At 37.3% G+C, this 21,548-nt stretch overlaps 1 protein-coding gene across 4 annotated transcripts; it reads right to left on the bottom strand.

Annotated features, from left to right (window-relative positions):
• Positions 1 to 2,285: 2,285 nt before the first annotated feature.
• Positions 2,286 to 18,410, bottom strand: LOC143849777 (adenylate kinase family protein). 4 transcript variants are annotated; one of them, XR_013235866.1, is made up of 19 exons: positions 17,993 to 18,407; positions 17,183 to 17,311; positions 16,962 to 17,096; positions 15,082 to 15,228; positions 11,139 to 11,213; positions 10,935 to 11,040; positions 9,319 to 9,371; positions 8,843 to 8,971; positions 8,327 to 8,362; positions 8,180 to 8,260; positions 7,944 to 8,082; positions 6,157 to 6,236; positions 5,998 to 6,063; positions 5,497 to 5,526; positions 5,280 to 5,389; positions 3,057 to 3,194; positions 2,873 to 2,902; positions 2,707 to 2,796; positions 2,286 to 2,433 (listed from the first exon to the last, which is right to left on the bottom strand). XR_013235866.1 is itself a non-coding variant. In XM_077358961.1 (18 exons), exons 1-18 carry the CDS (start codon positions 18,296 to 18,298, stop codon positions 2,769 to 2,771), a joined length of 1,818 nt encoding a protein of 605 aa, XP_077215076.1. In that variant the 5' UTR covers positions 18,299 to 18,407; the 3' UTR covers positions 2,450 to 2,768. The 4 variants fall into 4 exon arrangements, 3 of the variants coding, with proteins under 3 accessions (XP_077215076.1, XP_077215075.1, XP_077215077.1); XM_077358961.1 differs by lacking the exon at positions 2,286 to 2,433 and having other exon boundaries at positions 2,450 to 2,796; XM_077358960.1 differs by lacking the exon at positions 2,286 to 2,433 and having other exon boundaries at positions 2,764 to 2,902.
• Positions 18,411 to 21,548: the final 3,138 nt, after the last annotated feature.

The raw sequence follows: 21,548 nt of genomic DNA, 5'->3' as shown, positions 1-21,548 counted from the left end.
ACTCCACCTCTGGTTCCTTCATCATTGCCACTTCCACCACTTCCTTCTCCTCCGCAAACGCCCCCATCGTGCCTTCTCCTGCTCCATCACCACCACCACCACCCGTGGCGCCTTTTCCTCCTCCTCCTCCTCCTCCACCACACGTCATGTATTCCCCTCCACCACCATCACCACTACCCCACTTTCTTCTCCTCCTCCACCACCACTGGCACCACTACCCCCACTTCCTTCTCCTCATCCTCCGCCGCCACGCATCATGTATTCTCCTCCGCCACCAGCACCACTACCCCGACTTCCTTCTCCTCCTCCACCGCCACCCTTCGTGTATTCTCCTCCGCCACCGGCACCACTAACCCCACTTCCTTCTCCTCCTCCGCCGCCACCCGTCGTGTATTCTCCTCCTCTGCCAGCGCCACTACCCCCACTTCCTTCTCTTCCTCCGCCACCACCCGTCATGTATTCTCCTCCGCCACCAGCACCACAATCCCCACTTCCTTCTCCTCCTTCACCCCCGCCACCCGTCGTGTATTCTCCTCCGCCACCAACACCACTAACCCCACTTCCTTCTCCCCCGCCGCCATCAGCACCACTACCTCCACTTCCTTCTCCGCCGCCACCAGCACCACTACGCCCACTCCCTTCTCCGCCTCCGCCTCCCCCGCCACCCGTCGTGTATTCTCCTCCGCCACCAGCACCACTACCCCCACTTCCTTCTCCTCCACTTCTGCCACCCGTAGTGTATTCTCCTCCACCACCATCACCATTACCCCCACGTCCTTCTCCTCCTTTGTTCCCACCCCTCGTGTATTCTCCTCCGCCACCAACACCCCTACCCCCATTTCCTTCTTCTCGGCCACCAGCACCACTACCCCCACTTCCTTCTCCTCCACCGCCCCCACCCATCATGTATTCTCCTCCGCCACCAACACCACTGCTCCCACCTTTTTCTCCTCCTCCGCGGCCACCCGTCTTGTATTCTCCTCCGCCACCAGCACCACTACCCCCACTTCCTTCTTCTCCTTCGCCGCCGCCAGTCGTGTATTCACCTTCGCCACTAGCACCACTATCCCCACTCCCTTCTCCTCCACCGCCACCACCCGTCGTGTATTCTCCTCCGCTATCATCACCATTGCCACCATCACCACTTTCACTAGTCATTCCTTCTCCTCCGCCTCCATCTACATCACCAGCATTGCCGCTCTTCCCGATACATTTTCTGCCAGCTCCTGATTTCCTGCCTCCGGTTGTGTCTCTACCAGAGGTGGCTGCCGCTTCTTCCGGCAGTTTTTTCTCCACCAGAGGTTTTCGTTGATGAGCCAACACTGCCACCTTTCCTCCCTTTCTTGCCTCCTCCACTCATTTTGTCTCCCCCGTCCTTTTAACTTTGTCTTGTTAATTGTCATCAGAATGTGTAGGAAGAAAAGGTGTCGGGATTACTGGTAGCAGGGACGTTTTAGAGCTGATTTCAGGGATAGTGTTTAGACATTCAAATATGTGAGCCCCACTTGTACTTCTGCGGGACAACATATAATTTCTCCTTTTTGATAGGTTCATTTTCACATGAGCAGTCTGTACTTCTTGGAAAATTTGTTCATAAATTAGAGCCAAGGATGAGCTAGTGCATTATCAAAACATGGCAGTGCCAATATCACTTTCCATGCTTACATTATATTTTTCCTTTTTTTTTTTTTTTTGTAATTTTGGATCTTGACTCAACCTGTCGAACCAACATTTTCATTCAAATCTTGGATAGCATGATGCGATCTCCATGGGCAGTGGGATACCACTTTGATGATTTTTACCGCGACAAGAGGTTCAGATTCGATCAAGATGTTATCCATTTCCATTTCCTTTGCAAGGAGAATTCGATGGCATTGAGCTCGAGTAGAAGCATTATAGCCATATTCTCAGGGGGAGTGGCAGAAAATCACTCCCTTAGTACTAAATGGGGGAAGTCATTCCCCATTATAAATCTTAAATATACAAAAAAAACAAAATTAAAATATCCCGAGATACACCATTCCTGAGAAATTGCCTAGAAAAATATTTGTGATTATAGCGGCCAGTTGCAGTAGAGTCATGTCTATTGTGGAGATGGCATTGAATGGTTTTTGTCCACCAGAAAGGATAGAAAACAACTCTCATATGTAAAATTGTTTTTCTGATGTTCATGGGAATCTTATACTCTTTATTTGGGTAATCAGACACCAATCAGAAAGCAGAAAAAAATTAAGAGATGTAACAAAATTATACATTGTCGTAGCACTGCAGATAAGGAAAAAATATGAAAAAGAAAAAAGGACTTTTCTTCTGATAATGAAAAATTTACATGCTTACCTGCAATAATTACAAGACATTTTCCATGCTTGCCAGCAATAATTACAAGACATGTTCCTTTTGACTGCCTTTATAAGTCTACCCACTCTAGAAACCCTGCAACAAAAAACCTCTGATCTATTGTCAGATAAAATGGCCACCTTATATTTAGGAGAAATTTTATGGTGGCCGCCCTTTACATATAAGGGCGGAGAGAGAAAATATCAACCCCCTTGATTTTTTATCCAGAAGGAAAGTCAAAAAAAGGGGTCTGACCTGGACCAAAAATCAAGGGAGAGAGTTTTTTTTCTCTCCCCGCCCTTGTTGTTTGACGGTCGGCCACCATGTAAATTCTCTATATTGAGAACATAAAGCATTCCCTATGCAGACCTTGTAATGTAGACAATTTGCTCAATCCACTCACTCATATTGGTTATGAGATATCTTTCACTCTAGCCAAATATACCACTCAAGAAACCCCTAAAGCAAAACACATCGATCAAAAAACTTCAAAATTAAAGGTGAGCCATATGTTGAGAAGATGCAAGTTTCATACCAGATTCCTGAACCTGATTTTTCTTTGTCTCTGCAGGTTTCAATCCAAAAAAACAGAAAAAAGAAAAAGGTAAATCGGGATAATTGCTTTTATGGATGAAAAGCAAAGGAAGCTGGAGCAAACATGAGATTAAATATTCTACAGTAAAGTTTTTTCAAATCTGACCATCTAACACAGTGCTTACCTAGGCTTTCCTAGGAATGCATCATTTATCTCATCGACTGTTGGATTTCCAGGGAATGTAGCCAAAATGTTATACTTCTCTTTCCCGGAGGGGTCATCTACCCTCTTGTAGACTTCATAGCGATATGGGTAAGACATCCTGAAATAAAGTGGGTAAGTATTAGACTGTATAAAAGCTGATAATAGAGTGATAACAGAGATCTTCTTATCCAATGGACAGAAAGAATCTCATAATGTGAAAGTTCAGTAGCAGTTGCAAAAAATGAAAAATTTTCTATTTTAATCTGAGAAATTTGTCATATTCGGATGTTCCTAGAGAATAAGGGGCCGTTTGGATACGCGGATTTTAGAATCCGGATTTCTTCAAAATTGTAGCTAAGAGACAAGAGAAGAAGCGGACCAGCCGTCATTTTTGACTCGTTTTTTACTTCTCGCCCTTCTTTCCGTCAGCTAGAGAGTAGCAGATCCTCCCATATTTCCAGGTTTTAGAAATCTCAGGATACAGGAGAGATTTTTAAAACATGAATTTCTCACTTAAAATCCAAAAAACACTGTCAGGACAGCATACAACAGCTTGATCATGAACCCTCTTTTACAGTATTTTCAAACTAAAAACCTGGATTCTAAAATCCGCGTATCCAAATGGCCCCTAAGAGATGGGAGATCTACTTTCATCTTGGAAGCACCATCCAACGTTACTGGGCATGTCAGTTCCCAGTAACATCCTTGTAGAATCCCAGTGACCATCAAGGAATAATTATTCGTAGACATAAAATCCTTACAAACTATCAGTAAGTGAGTGGCATCTACAGTCACAAGTGTGGTGAGAAGACAGGGTTGCAGAAAAGAAACAAAGTGAAGGGGAAGATCTCGAGTGTATTGGATGTGTGGGTTTCTTTGGACAATATAAATCCCAACTTATCTGAAATCATGGTCCTACCATCTGCTTTCTTTTTTGTTTTTCGCTTTACCAATAAATGACAAGTTTATGGGAGAATTTTCCTTAGACAGAAAACCAATTTAGAAACCCCTTTATCAAGATTATTGGCTACTCTTTACCCTTACCCTCCCTTACCCCTGTATAATAGATGGAAATTAACAGCTTTGGTGGCGGTGCTCCTAGCAATAGAAGACCTCAACCCCACTACATAAATCCAAAAGCTCATCAACTATAGATCCTAAGCTTCACCAGCCCTGGCATCTTTTTAAAGCCCAAGAAAAGACATTAGGATACTAAACTTCAACGACAAGCTGAACCAAGAAAATTTACAGAGTAACTTTTAATGCTCAAGAAAAGACATTAGGATACTAAAGCTAATTTGATTTCTCCTCTCTAGTATCTAAAAACCACATGAACTCTCAAAAAAGTTGACTTTTAGAGCAGTGACACATCATCTCCAATAGTTTTTTAGATTTGAGTTTCTAATTTTTCTGCCTCTACCACCAACCTCAAACTATCCAAGTTGAAGCCCCAAAATTCCTTCTAACCAAAATCCCAGTAAATACCAAAGTTCCAGACATTCATTAATCGCAACTTTACCTCTGAACAGTCGTTCATTCTCTCCTTCCAAATATCGCATCATAGCATATGGAAGGAGGGACCCTCCATAAAATGCCCCCTCTACCATTGAACAGACCACCCAATAAACCTCCAATTAAAACTGGCATCATAGCTTGGAATTCCCAACTCATATAAAACGGATATAGAAAGAAGACTCGCACGCTTCTAGCTGTTAAATAATGATGAAAGAGAGCAACCATTTCTTTTAATTCCCTACACAACATGTGTGCATTTACAAGCCATGCCTTCATATTTCTGATACCACCACAAGGTTAGAAGCCAGATCCACACTTAAAGGTGCTTCTGAAACCACTCCCAATGCCTTAAAGTCTAAAATCTGGCATGTCCTCCACTTTGCTCCTGCTCCCACACCCACTATCGCCTCTGCTCTTGGCTTCTAAAATTAAGATAGAAATATTATCTTCCAAATTTGTCTGACAAAAGTCCTTCACTCTACGAGGGACAGAATCTTCCCACACCTTGCTCAAAAAGTTCAACATAGAGCAACATAAGACTACAATTTTTCAAGTCAAAGTGAAAGTAAAAAGGATGATTATTTAGTTGTACCTTCATAAAAGTGTTGTATTATTGTCTTTCAACACACAACATAAGCAACCAAAATTCTAGCCAATGAAACAATACTACCACTTCTAATAATCTCACCTGAGAGCACCCATAATTGGATATTGTGTGCCTGCATAGTAAAGAAGCCGAAAGGAATAACAACTTTGGAATGATGCTGCATACTCCAATCTCTTATCCCTTCCCATTGTCTAAAAGATTATTGGTATAGTTAGATTAGAAACTAACCAGTGGTTTCTGTTGAAATATATTATTCACTAATAGATGATACATGTATCACATGAAAATTTTTACTTACTTGCATTATGCCACTTGAAGCAGGTAAATCCTGAAAATAAAGAAAATCCTTGAGTAAAAATAGAAATCTTAGTCATGGCATCATCTATGTATGCACTATTAACTCCAACTTCAACTGAAAAACCAGCGGAAGAAAGAGGACAGCAAATGAATTTCAAAGACGAAACAGAACAATTCCATTAACCTGTTTGCAGTTTGCATAACAAGAACCACTCCAACAATCATATAATGATGCATGGTTTTAAATTTTGGACGAAATATTTTGTGTCGGCCAAAGTATTTCGATCTTGGCTGGTACCGAAACAAAATCAACTTGGATTTGGAAAAATACCATATTTCACCCAAAATTTGAGGAGTTCGTTAAAGTTTCGGTCAAAACATACAAAACAACCAGAGATTGCTAAGTTAAACTTGGTGTGTGTATGTGCGCACGCACGTGTGTATGTGTATTTTTTGTATAAGTTTGTCAGTTCAAGTGCTTAAAATTACGTATTCATACAACCTTGAGACGAGGATTGATAAGAATGACAGGACGGTTACCAGCTGCATCGGTCATAGCTTTTAGATCCTGCATGCCCAACTTAAACTAGTAAGGTATAAAAGCATTCTAGCCAATGTATTCTGTACAATAGACAGTAAAACAGTCTCACAAGTTCCTCACATCAATTATACAGTTCCCGACAGCATTTTGAGGAGCCACTAGGATAAAAATGTCATCTTGTTCATTTACCTCTCTGGCACCTATAGTTGAAAGATACATGAAACCCCGTGAATGGATGAAGTCATCAACAATAAGAGTTTTGGATTTCATAGACACATAAGAATGCATTGCATAACCATATCAAAATTGCAGAACATAATTTAATACCTATAATATGTAATCAAAAGCCTTGAATTTTACATAAATTCTTTATAAAGAAGAAAGGAAAAGAGGTTAAGTAGCAAAATGAAAATGATGTTGAGCAAGAATTAACTTCAACTTCTATTATTCTCTCTCATCTCTCCTTCAAGTATCACTAAGGACATACCTTGAGTGAACATAAAGAACAAGGCCCCATTTCTGGCAGCCCTAGAACCTCCCGTGGTGATTTCTTCCACAAAGACTCCCATTAACAAGGAAGAAGACTCTTCCTTCATGACCTATTTGCCAGCTTCCTACAAGTTGCAATATTTTCTAGGGGATTGAAATACTACAATGGACTTCCAAATCTACGCCCAAACATCCTACACGGAAGCCAGAGCCCTACCTACATTGCAAGTAAAAGCTTTGAAGAATGCAAAAATACCAGAAACCAAGATGTCCCTAAAAAATGTCTAGGGAACTCTCAAGATAGAGATAATAAGAGATATCTCCACTAAATAGATGTAATTAACAACTATGAGATATCTCTACTAAATAAATGTAATTAACGACTATGATCGGAGACGCAAGTTCCCGTAAATTCAATGAAATGAAACCCCTCAGGAAATTGTATATTTTTAGAGTATTGTACTTTCTTAGCATATGCACTCAAGATTTGTTTATACAATGCACATACTAATTTCTTGGAACAGACATAAATAGACTTAATACAAAGAAGAAACTTAATACAAAGTATAGAAATCGATTCCGTTCCAATGGTCGTTTCATTTTTCTCCTTGATTGCAACGTTCCCATGTTCTGTGAAAAAATGAGGGGTTTTTGATGAGTTCTAACCCTCCCATTTGTTTGGGAAGGTTAAAAGACATCAAATTCCTAAAACACGACGAAATCGCCTCAGAACGTTTCATTTCTAGTTTTATTCTATTTTCTATTCTGGAACGGAATGTTTCGGACGTTCAGGCAGAACAGAAAGGAATTGATAACTAAGTGGTGTACGGAAATACAAGGCATTCTACTTTACAACCCACTCTTAACATGTACATAGACCGAAAGAGACAAAGCAGAAGAGAAAGAAGATTCGAGCTAGCTAGAAGAAGGAACTATTTAAGGAAGGGAATCTTACTGTTTGCAGCCTTCCGTTCACTCTAAACAAGCAAGGGTTGTCGTAGGGTCATCCCTTGCAGCTAACTAATTGCAGTCCCTTTTTGGTCCCTGTTTACCATCCTATCAAACAGCCAGAATAGACCGGAACAGGACGGAATTGCCTAGAACATTTCGTTTCTAGTTTTATTTTGCTTTCTGTTCCAGAATGGAACGTTCCAGACCTTCAGGCAGAACATAAACGAATGATAACTAAGTGGTGTACGCAAATACAAGGCATTCTGTTTTACAACCCACTCTTTAACATGTACATAACACAAACAAAATTCAAAATAGATGGGTATTCAATTACTGTGAAATTTCTTTGTACTAATATTTGATGAATCATTTAGGATTTTTGGAAAGAGAAAAAAAACCCCATCAGGTGCAAGAAATGGACAGGTAGTTCTTACAAAAACAGAAGGCTTAGTAACTGAGTCTCATACCTATAGAACCAATGTTGATAAAGGTTCCCATGGCACCATAATCTCCCCAATCCATGAACTCCAAAATCTTTCGAGTTCCAGCAAGCTGCAACGGCATCCCAGCTAATGCACCTTCTCCCATGGACCCTTGAATGCAGACCTAAAAAGAAGGAAAAATACCAATCACATATGCATCAACTGATTTTCCATGAGAACGTACTATTGGGATACAAATGGCCCCTTTAAGATTGACATACCTTGACACGTTTTCCATCATCGGCAAATGATAGAGCAAGAACTCGAGCAAGTTCCATTAGAGTACCTATTCGATAAACATCCTGTAAATTATAAAATGTTATTAATCTGACAAATTTTTCACAAAATTAGAGAAAAATGCCGCTTACCATTTCTGGGTTCAGCTCAGGAATAGTGATTTCCACCTGCCAATTTTGGAAAGTCGAAATAAGGAAAAACTAACCAAATCCTTAGTAGAAATAGCATATAAATGAATATTACACCAATCAATTATGTATCAAACTGAATTACTTTAAATAACAGAGTTCAGATAACTGAAGTATACAATATGGAAAACATGTTAAGAAACGCAAACATCAGATTTGTTCAACAAACATGATGCCTCTAAAGCCATTAGTAGCACATACTTATGAGATGCATTTATAATTTAGTAAAAATCCTAATTTAAACTAGCACAAATAAGGAAAATAGCATGCAAAATGGACATGTCAACCATAACCCAACTTTCTATGGACATTAATGCATTTAGATATTATCTCCCAGCATAGAAGAAAGTTTTCTTAGAAAACTTAAAAAGTGGAACCATTTAATTAGAATTGACACGGACGCCAAGAATCAACCAAGTAAAATCTCAAACTTAGAAGAAATGATTACAAATATCTGACCTTCAATCGGATTCTCCCATCCACTACGGCCCTTTGAGTTGCTCGTAGCACATCATCATAGAAATACTTCCTTATTTCTCTAGAATGAGGAATGTTATTCAATCGAGTAGGAATCCCTCTCCAATTATCCTGGCAAATAGATTTGTAAAATAAGAAGCAAATTTCATGTTACTAGAAATCTAGAATGATAGTTTAATTTTCTTCCAGTTATTGTATATAACTGAAGAGGACGAGCCTTGGCGCAATGGTAAGGTTGCTCCATTATGACCTGGTGGTCATGGGTTCGAGTCACGGAAACAGCCTCTCTGCAAAGCAGGGGTAAGACTGCGTACATCTAGCCCTCCCCAGACCCTGCAATGGCGGGAGCCTCGTGCATTGGGCCGCCCTTTTTTTATTGTATATAACTGAATAGTAAATATTTACTCTTTGGACAGTAACTGATGCAAAAAGGGCAAGAAAGACAAAAAACTACATGCCTGGTTTGAGGATGTCATATTTGAATGATTATCACTCTCAAGAGCTGCTTTTCCTAGTAAAAAAAAAGCAAGGAGCAAGAAAATTTAATTAACCACAAGAATAAAATAAAATGACCAAGAGGCAAAAAATTCTAAAATACCTTCTAGATTTTAACCTACAAGCACCCCATACAGACTTTGTAGGGTGTAAAAGATTATGGGAATTCTTAATTGAACCATAAATGAAGCTCTAGAAGTATGGATGAAAACATAAACATAAATAGTGGACTGACCATAATAATATCACAAATGTAGCCATTGATTAGTGAGTATCATATCCATTCAGTGGGAAAACATGTTTCCCCGAGAACATGAAGGGATATGATTCTTTCATTTTTCCCCTACATCCTTGAAACAAATCAGGTGCACTTCTGTGATTTCTCACTTCTTGCAGCTGCCATTATTTAACACCTGCACTTTTAGATTGCACTTCTTCCAAGTCTTTGTATCCAATGTTCAATATTCATCTAGTCAACTTCAAATTTGGCTCTATGAAATGAACTAAAAACATAAAAACTCGGCCCAAACAATAAAAGTTAGCCTCATAAAAAATAGTTATCGCTAATGATAATGCTAGCTAAAAGAACGAGAATTGGATTTGATTCCTAAGAAAAGTGAAGGGAAAAATCAAATAGGTTTCTAGAAAAATGGGAAACGAAAAAGAAATGTCAGGAACCCATGTGGGAGGAACCTTAAAAGCCAGAAGCAAGTAAAGGAGTGAAGCAAAGGAGGGACTAGTTTCCTTTTAGTAAAAGATTGGGCTGAGTTTAATTTCAATTAGGGGGGCTGATGCAGGACAATACCTAGAATAGGGATGGTTCCAAACCACCAAGAGGAGAAGAGAAGAAGAAGTCTAAGCCACAGTAGCTCTCACAAAAGAAAATCTCAATTCTATTCAATATTCAAAGTCTTTTACATTGCTTTCATAAGATGTATTTATAAGAAAAGAAACCCTAGAAGATAACCTAAAGTACTTGCTCAACGCCAACGACTGAACAATTTTATGATTTTCATCCGCATTAGGGACGAACGGGAATTACTGGATTACAAGATATTCAAGGTATCCACTGCTTTGAATTCGAATTTGATCTCTTTCCATACCTCACAAGTAGCAGCTAGTTCAGGGCTTGTCCCTATTTTTACTCCTATATCGGGGATCACAATAGGGGTACTCGTGATTGTGTGGCTAGAAAGAGAAATATCTGCAAGGATACAACCATATGGGCTTACATGTCTAAGATTTTATTTCCAAGAAAAAATAAAGATCCTTGTTAAGAGAATAGAATGTTGGCTTGGCATCACAAGTCACCCAACAGCAAGAACCAATTCCATCAAAGAATTTTATAAGTGATACATAGAATAGGAAACTTGGAGCTGATTCTCAACAAATATAGTTGCAAAAGATGAGAAAATACAGATTTCACCACCATTCTCTATAACACTTCTGTCGATTCTACCAAAAGTTCAGCTTTGGACTTGCATATGAAATGCCATTGTGTTTCTCAAAATATAATTTATGATGACGGCTGTGTGCCAACTTAGATACAAGATATTCTACAAGTCTTTGAATTACTTACCATGGAAAGTGTCTAATTCCTTTGTCTTTGCTTTATCCTTTTGGACTTGTAGCAGCAAAGTGTCTATTTCCTCAAATACCACTTCTTTTTGACGGTTTCCATCAATCTATATCATTAAAATGTATCGACGGAATTACCAATCACTTTACAGATTAATATGATCAATGATTAAAAAGACATCAACTTGATTGGATATATGAACACCTTATTCATCACATCCAAGTACGTTGAAGAGACAGCTTCAGCATTTTTCTTATATGTTTCTAGACGTGATTTTACCTAGCCATACAAAAGAAAGTACATGTCAGAAACCATCTGTTTACCATAGCCAAAAAGAATTATGTTTCAGACTAATTATTGTAATAAGGCTTTATTGGCGTTTGTTGTGAACAATGTATAAACCTTAAAAATAATCAACAATGATGTCACGACATGCAGAATAAACATAGAATTGTTTCTATATATCTCTCTTTGTGAAAATGTTTCAAAAGAGACTAGATTTTACTCTGCAAACTACCAAAAACGCAAGAAATCAAAGAAAATTTACTCATCTTGCAAAGAAAGAATCAGCATAAGTTTCTCACTACTAAGGACTAGATTGGATGTACAATCTCATTGGAAGGTGGGCGATTTGTGCATAAACTTGCAATCTAATTGCACCAAAAATGAAATTACATTGCAAGTTTACACATAAATTGCATCACAAATCCAATTAGAATGCACACCCAAACTAAAACTAAAAGGGGGAAGTGTATCACTTCCTGAAAAGGATTATGTTATTGAAGTTCTGCAAAATGAGTAATCAACATCTCACTTACACTTGTTGACAAGGAAATGCAGGATATTTTATTCGTACGGAGTATGAAATCCACAACATTACTAGATATTTACCGAGGCAAGAAAATTCAAGCAGTAACATAATTGTCATTAATAGCAAGAAAAACATAATAAATGACATTCTTAAGGGCCTATGTGCGTGCATCATAGAATTTTATATGAAATTTTGTTATTGCACACCCATAAAACATGATCCTCTTTTTTTTTGAAAGGCCCATAAAACATGATATATTACAAGTGTAAACAAATATTTCTTCTCTATGCAAAATTTTCTCCTTGCAAATACTCACAATAAAGTCATTATGTGATTTTTTCATGTAACATATTATAATTTGTAGGCATGCAAAATAAAAGTAAATAACAATTATGTTTTTGTGCATCCAATTGAGTAAACATCACAGTCCATTGAAACTGAAAGATTTGTTGAAACTACAAGCACCTGTGAATTTTCTCAAGAAACGTCAACAGGTAAGGTTTACATAACCACCCATTATTTACTAAAAAATTCAATTTACATAATACAAGGAAATATTTCAAAAAAATATATGAGTACAAGATTGACGCATTGATACAACCCAGGGCATGATATTGTATCAATATCATTTGGAGGTCCAAGCTGGGAAGAACTTAGTCAATATTGCCTTCACAATGCTAGAATTGTTGTGGCTTGTACTGTTTGTGTAAACCTTCCACTAAAAATAAGGCCACAAAGTGGTCCCTGTGGCATGGTGATTAGCACATGCCCATGAAATTGGCAGCATGCAAAACTGCCTCCATTCTGTCTATTGAGTATAGCTAGTCCAATAACCAGTTACAGTGCTGTACAGAGAAATTCTCTAAATAAATATTCATAGATGAATGTCAAAACAATTTCAGTAGTTCTTAGTGAATCGAAAAGTGACCTCCATTTTTATTACTATTTTATATAGAAGTAACAAGCAAGATGTTTAAAAAACTGAAGTCAAAATAGCTCTGAGTTGAGGGGAATCAAATCCATGACTAGGCAATGTCCTACAAAAAAACTTTAAAAAAAGTAACAGATTACAAAATATGAAATATCCCAAAACTTTGAAGTAAAATAACTGGTGAATACAAATGCATCACATTCATATCAAACATAAGCTATGTGTCCATTATCACTAATAAATTCAAATCATGAATTATATAAAACTGTAATGATTATTTCTCATATAAACAAACCATCAGATTCTCAAATGCCTGAAAAGTGAAGCCATATGCATCACATTTATAGCCAAATAGGCTATGGATCAATTATCACCATTAAATCCAAGTTGTGTGATAATATTGTGACAGTTATATGAAACTATATTGTCATGAAAATTTCCTGATAACTAATTTATAGTTAGAAATGCCTATAGTTTTCTTTTTATTGCAAATAAGATCATGATTCATGATAATTGTAATAACTATATATATATATATATATATATATATATATATATATATATAGAGAGAGAGAGAGAGAGAGAGAGAGAGAAAACGGTTTCTACACGTGTGTAGATAAGTTATCTACACACTAGCTTAAAATACAGTGGAGGGTATATTGCTTGGGTGATCCAAACCATTCATTTGATTGGCCCTCACATAGATAGGGTGTCCATAAAAAATCAGCTCCATAGGATCATCCCAACCCTACGATTTGTGGAGGTAAAATGGACGTGTATAAACCTTCACAAATCTGTCCATTTTTTGCCTCCACGGTTCGAAGGGTTAGGATGATCCTATGGAGCTGATTTTTTGTGGACACCCTATCTATGTGAGGGCCAATCAGATGAATGGTTTGGATCACCCAAACAATGTGGGCCTCCACTGTATTTTAAACTAGTGTGTAGAAAACTTCTCTACACATGTGTGTAGAAACCGTTCTCTCATATATATATAGAGGAAAAGGATTGTACGCTCGAGTGTACCAAGCTTATGGTACGCTTCAGTGCCCAATCACATGTGGGCCCACTTTGTTAGAATGATCCAAAGCATTCATTTAAAAGGCCCTTACATAGATGGGATGTGTCCCAAAAATCAGCTCCATAGGATCATCCTAACCCATCCATTTGTGGAGGTCAAAATGGACAGACATTGTTTGTCCACAAATCTGCCCATTTTTGCCCTCCACTTTTGGAGGGGTTAGGATGATTCAATGGAGCTGATTTTTGGTACACACCCTATCTATGATAGGGCCTTGCAAATGATTGCTTTGGATCACCACAAAAAATGTGGGACCCATGTGATTGGGCACTCGAGCATACCATAAGCTTGGTACGCTCGAGCGTACAATCCTTTTCCTCATATATTTATCAAGTCAATTTCGAAATTGACATTTTTATTAAGATAATACCAGGAAACTATCACAGAAAATAAATTAACTACGTATATATATATATATATATATATATATATATATATATATATATATATAGTTAATTTATAATATGAGGAAAAGGATTGTACACTCGAATGTACCAAGCTTATGGTACGCTCGAGTGCCCAATCACATGTGGGCCCACTTTGTTAGGATGATCCAAAGCATTCATTTGAAAGGCCCTTACATAGATGGGGTGTGTACCAAAAATCAGCTCCATAGGATCATCCTAACCCATCCATTTGTGGAGGTCAAAATGGACAGACACTGTGTGTCCACAAATCTGCCCATTTTTGCCCTCCACTTTTGGAGGGATTAGGATGATTCAATGGAGCTGATTTTTGGTACACACCCTATCTATGATAGAGCCTTGCAAATGAATGCTTTGGATCACCACAAAAAATGTGGGACCCATGTGATTGGGCACTCGAGCGTACCATAAGCTAGGTACACTCGAGCGTACAATCCTTTTCCTCTATATATATATATATATATATATATATATATATATATATATATATATATATATATATGTAGTTAATTTATTTTCTGTGATAGTTTCCAGGTATTATCTCAATAAAAATGTCAATTTAGAAATTGACTTGATAAATTCTGAAGAACAGTATTTGGCATTATGAACATAAGCTCCTATCATCGCTAGCGTAATCCAGAATAATAGAATTATAATACTTTGATTCGAATGTGTCATATAAATTATTACAAAACAAAGCCCCATCCAATTAAAAAAGTATGAGGTTGGAAGATCCAGATGACACAAAATGATATCATATATAATGGAGCAGATGCAATTTACATCTACAGATAAAGTTGAACAGCTAGATCATATTATCTGTCCCAAAAAATGATAGGAAAAAAAGGATAAGGGAAGGAAAACCATAAAGAATAAATAAAAAGAATGAGTATATCTACCTTTTCTTCATTGTCATCAGAACGGGTTACAAGTCTTGCATTAATTTCCTCCGTCTCCGGTGGGAAATTTTTAATATGGTAAATTTTCCCCATCACTGGATCCATCCTTCTTCCAACACATCTGTTGACTAGAACTTCATCAGGAACCTGAATAACAACAAATAGGCTTTCTGTAAAAGATCAGCTATATAAAGTGAATCCAATCAAAACCGACACATTTACAACATGTTTCAGCCTCAAGACCAGTAACAGACACTGACAGCCATAAACTTGGTTTCTGCACCCGTCAAAAAATAAAAATAAACATAAAAAATGCATTAAATTAAATCTATCATGTGAACATATCCAAAATGAGTAAATTCTCAACTCCAGCCAGTTATGTGTTAAGTTGAGCTTGCTCACCTGACCATGAAGTTATCAAGAGAAAAAAATAGAAACAATTGGACATAATATGGACTCCATTATTTAATCCTTTGCATCTTAAAAACATTTATCAAATCGAGATCAAGACAATTAGGAAACAGGGAAAGTTTCTCATAGGGAAGTTTCTGAACCTTTTTTGGGCAAGCAAGCTGGGGTTAGGCAGGACACTACCAGATGAAACAAATAAAGATGATGAATTATAATCTAGGGTAAACCACCCTGTTACAATCATCTGAAATATACTAAGTAGCAATGGGAATAAATTTTTGGATAGGTAATCCGCTACCCTATTTGCTTCTCTCCGAGTTTACAAAAATTTACAATGAATAAATCTATTCATGATCTGCTTTATATTTGAAACGATGCTAAGGGATTTCCACGGGCAAGGAAATTTGTCATCAATAACGTTGATTGAGAGCAAAGAATCTGACTCAATCCGTATTTTGCAATTTAGGATTGTATGCACAAGGAGACCCATATAAATAGCCTTTAACTCAAGAACTCAGTTGTCTTAACTTGGAACTCCCTTAGAAAAAGCAGAGATGAACTCGCTCTTAAGATACCTCCAATATGTCTGATATCATGCTTTAAAGAAGCATCAGTATTCAACTTGAGGGAGGATTTTATCAAGTTATATGCACTCAATTCTAATATTGATTATTGGACTTATCACAACCATTCCGTCATTGGATACTATTATTCTAAATTGACATATTCTTTCACAAATACATTTCTTTCTGTGCCTCACTTTCTTCACTATCATTGAGGGAAAATTTGTACCTAGATACATACAGATTAATGATCATACAAACATAATTCACTATTCTTTAAGAACCAACTTGTACATGCAAAATTATTTTTCTCATGAATATCATATTGATAGCACCCCAAGCCCACAACTAAATAATAGAATATGTAGAAGATTCACAATATTCATTGTCTATCATCACAGCATTTTGTTATTGAAGGTTTATAAAACCTCTGGAGCAGTGGAGAATATTTCATGAATATAGTTTCTTTATAAAAAAAAATATCAAAATAAATGACAGTTTTGGGCATACTGGGCCCAAATCTCTTTACCAAAGGTGCGTGCTAATTAAACAAGAATAATTAGACTGTTGTGTCAACATTAGTATTTTTAAATATGAATTATCCCTGTGATATGATGGTTCTTACCACTTCAAGATATTTTATTCTATTATCAGTTTCAAATTGATCTCCATGATTCAAGATCATCACATAATAGCTCAAAACACTGGAAAGAGTAAACTTCTATGTAGTAATCTGAAGAAAAAAAATAGCTGGCAGTAAGCTCAAGCTATCGTATAAGCTATATAGTATACACAAAAGATAAATAACTAGAATCGATAGGGTACAAACAATTTCTTGGAATTGTTACAGATTAATTTTCACAAAATTTTCAATAAAGAATTGCATATGTTGACTAAATAACATACGTCTAACATGATATATATGTCTGGTCTAACTTTGAGTCTTTCAAGACTTTGTGCTTGGGAGGAACTTCGTGGGTATCCATCAAGAAGCCACCCCTTCGCCCTTGTGTCTTGCTGTGACAATCGTGACATCACCATCTACGAAACCCGCAAGTTAGTTTCATGCATTATTGGAAAGAAGAAACAAAGATAACATCATACAAGAAAATGAAAGGATGTAGTACAGCTGTGACAATTTCATCTGGAACTAGAAGGCCCTTCTCCATATATTCTTTCGCTTTCTTTCCAATTTCCGTCCCTGATGATACTTCAGATCTTAGAAGATCCCCAGTAGATATGTGCACCAATCCATACTGAACAATCAATTGCATTTATCAGGCCCACCAGGAAATACATCCACTCATCAGAAAACAAATAACCAGGATAAAGAGGGAAAAAAAAAACATAACCTATGCATTCAATCACTAGACTGCTTGAAAGACCTACTAGATTTAGTTCCTGTTCGCTTCGCTTAAGATTATGCCAACCGATTGTGAGTTCAAAACCAATTATTGGAGTCGAAAATTAAGGCCATGTTCGTTTAATATTTACTATAACCGATTGTGATTGCCAAACCGATTATTGGACTCAAATTTAAACGTAATTTCGAGTCCAATAATAGGCTTGGCACTCACAGTTGGTTACCATATTCTTAAACGAACAGGGCCTAAATGTAATTTTGAGTCCAATAATTGGCTTTAGACTCACAATCGGTTGGCATAATCTGAAACAAACAGAGCCTAGAATGATATTAAGCTTTTCCCACACCCTGTCACAAGCATATATTGGATAAGAAGTAAAAACAGTAACAGAGTTAAGAAAGTGAGAGGATTTCGTTTTTGACGAATTGGTTTCAGAAAACATTCGACATCCCAGATTTTGTAGCTCTAAGTTACATTCATAATTCTGCTAAGTTACGAACAAAACACGGAAATACGTGATTGAATTCCACATAGAAAAGAAGATACAAATGAGAGGTAGAGAGATTGAATTACCTTCTGAACGATCAACTCGCACTGAGTTCCTTTCCCTGATGCAGGCGCCCCAGAAATCATGACTTTCAACGGATCACGAAGCGAACAATTCACCTTCACCTTTTTAGGGCTAGGGCTTTTCTTCCCTGAGCGAGGCTTGGAATTGATAGAGAGGGAGTGGAAACGGTGAGAAATGGAATGTGAAAGGGATAGAGAAAAAGAAGAAGAAGAATGAGAAGGAGAATGAAAGAAAGGGAGAGATGAAATGCGAACGGGTGTAGTGAGCTGGGGGTGGGATTGGATCGTGGCAACTGAATTGGGCGCCATTTTTCTTCGAGTTTTTTGAAAGAAAGAAGGAAATAGAGAGATAGGCGTACGCTTGTAGTGTGTGTCCAGCTCCCACCATTTGTTTTCCGTTATCTGCAGATGGGATTATTGGGTGGAAATTGATATTTGCACCCTCTACTGTTCTCATACTGACACTACCTGTTTCATTTTCATTGGTCAAGCTTGGGAATGGTTCTTTAGTTTGTCAGTTAGGGAAATGATATCAGCACTGTCATGTTTTTATATTTCGTGGAATTTTCTTCTCTTTAAAAGGCTGTCAGTCAATAGGTAGTTCGGAATATCAAAACATGACCGCGCTGATATCATTTCCCAAAATTTATTCAAAAATTAAAGTATTAATATGAGGAAAATGTCTTTTTTTTCACGGTTAAAGTTGTCATCTAGGACGAGATGAGACCACTACACTGTGATTCCAATCAAGGTTTAAAATTTCGGTTTCGGTACCGGTTTGGACCTTGAAATTTCAAATTTTCGGACGAAATCCGGTACAAAAAGAAAAAATAATATTTTATTCATTATTAAATTTCGGCCGAAATTACCAAAATTTCGGCCGAAATAAATGACCATTTCGGTTTTGTGTGGTTTCGGTGTCGGTCTCCACCGAAATCTGAAATTTCGGATTTCAGTCGAAAATTAAAACCATGATTCCAATATGATATTTAAGATCTATAGCTATTATTTTGAAATCTTGTTTGTGAATCATGATGTTTTAGCTATTTTGTTGGAAGGAGGATTCAGAAGTAGTGGTGCAACTTGGGCCGGCTTTTGGGGATTATTATGTGAAACAACCAATTACTCCAAAAGCTTAAGCTATTAGAATTAGTGTTATCTAATCATTTATAAACATTTATACTTCAACACTCGCACAAACTATATGATGCCAAGTGAAACGACCAGTTTCTTCAAAAGCTTAAGTTATTAGAGTTGGTGTCATTTAATCATTTATACTTTTAACAGATTCGGATTGAGCTTTTACCATAAAATGGGGTTAGGTTCGGGTTTATTCCAATTCATTTTTCTTGTAAAAGCTCAACCTTGCCCGGCCCAAGTTGCACCCTTAATTCAAGGTGACCGGTTTAGCGCTCTGTATTTGCCTCCGCATGTATCACGCATCACTATCCTTTTTTAAGGGAAATGCGTTACTGTTTTCAACTTTTCATAGTAGAACTTTTAGATTTTTCATTTTCTTCTAATTGTGTGGTTAGTGATACTCTTCATATTAATAAACAATTTTCTCATAAATTGTTTGTAGTTTACAAACTAATTAGAGAACTGGAAAATAAAGAGAGGGCACCATACCAAAAAAAAAAACTTATTTTTAATGATAATTTTGAAAATGGAAATTTAGAAGTTCCTTCCTCACCTTCCAACTCAAAAAACACAAAATTCACTCTAGCCATTATTTTCCGTAGGGATTTGCTAGGAAATTTTGCAAAAAGTCATTTCGCGGTTCACTTTTGCATGAGAGAACAGCTACACAGAGGTTCACTTTTAGCAGATTCTGTTTTATTAATTTATTATTCACATGAGGTGGCTGTTCTCTCCTGCCAAAGTGAGACGCAGGCTTTCTACAAAATTTCCTAGCAAATCCATTTTCTGTAAATCACTCCCCTTTGATGCCATAAGATCATGTCAACCCAAGAAGGAAGGCCTTGTCAGGATTCTCTCGTCATGGCATAGGTGGGGCGCACTTGGTTTGGGCTAAGACCCTTTTTGTCCCTCACTTGTCATTAGGCAAGGACTTAGTCTCTTTGATCTCTTTAGAACAGGGAGCACACTTGGTTTGGACTAAGAACCTTTCCAAACTGCCGTGGAAACTTATTGAACAGGGTCTATGGTCTGTCTGTGACCCCTGGAGACCAAATCAATTCGTTTGAGCTATTAAATTCTCCAGCGCACGAGCATGAAAGACATGGGAGACAAGGTGAAGAGCTTGAAGATATTTATCTGCTCAGGGTTTTATTTCTTGCAAGACAAAGATCTTGATCACAATTTACGCACCATTCGCGACCGTGAAATAAATTGAAATCAATTACTTCGACCAAGATCTTGGTTCTTTTCGAATGGTAGAGTCGTCATTGAAGCTTCTGAATCTCTGCACCCTTATAAAGTAGGGGATCTCATATCCACTGTCGATTGTTTTTATATTAGCATTCTATTTATCCTAATTATAAAGTCAAAACTCTATTTGGGAATTCTAACATCCATAAAGATAAGTTTAAAATAAAGAACATAGTGCCATTATCTCTCAAAACAATATAGTGCATATATTATCTTCCAAATACCAGATTGATAGCATATCCATCAGCAACCTGAGAACAGTACTTTAGAAGCCTATGGCAAGATCAACGACTGTGGAGAAAAAAGCTGATTCTCAGCTTCTTCAAGCAACTAAGACAAATGTCCTTCGATGCTTAAATGAAACTGCGCCTACAACGATGAGCAGATGTGGGTTGAAAACTTGTTTTCCGCACACCATGGAATCAGTAATGTCATGTTTTGTTCAGCTTTGGATCGATGCAGGGCAGAAATATGATGCAGTGAGCTCACCTGCTGCTGTTGGGAAGATAAAGCTAGAGGGACAAGTGAACTAGTTCATTTTTAAGTCTCGTAAAAAGGAGCAAGTGCACTGGATGTAGATGGCATGTTCTTCCAACTCCATCCTGAATCAACAGTTCAAAAACGTGTTTTTTTTTTTTTCTGGGCTTCTTTGGATTGTTGTAAAAATTATTGGCATATAATCTTAAATGGATGCAAATAATGGTTACAAACTTACAATAGTTTTATATCCTTCCACAGTGGCTTTAATGCCTCATTTGCAAATAAGATTCTGTTAAAATAATCTATTTGCAAATAAGGAGTACTTTTGGTGGTATCGAAAGAAGCTCTAAAACAATGCCTTCCCAGCAGTTCCCATAAAAAGATCAAGGCATACGTATAGCACATTTGCTAAAATAAGCTAGAGTTCAGACAGCCATAAGAGTTAAAACATAAAAATTATAGCATCTCCAATAGGGGAAGAACAAAACGGAACCTATATATTATGACATCTTGAGATAATTCCATCATTATAACAAGCTTAATTTTATAGTTGCAGAGAAGAACTCCAAAGAATTCTACAGATGTATATCAGAATTTTGTAGCTGCATGCATGGGTTCCAGTACTATTTAGAAAAGGATGAGTGTTTCCAGAGTTCAGCATTCTGAGATGGGAAGAAATAGCGGTTTG

Source organism: Tasmannia lanceolata, unplaced genomic scaffold (assembly GCF_043159265.1).
Source record: "Tasmannia lanceolata isolate RefF3 unplaced genomic scaffold, GAP_Taslan_0.1 ptg000018l, whole genome shotgun sequence".
NCBI lineage: Eukaryota > Viridiplantae > Streptophyta > Magnoliopsida > Canellales > Winteraceae > Tasmannia > Tasmannia lanceolata.
The sequence above is the reverse complement of the archived record's forward strand: the minus strand, read 5'-3'. Positions and strand labels throughout refer to the sequence as shown.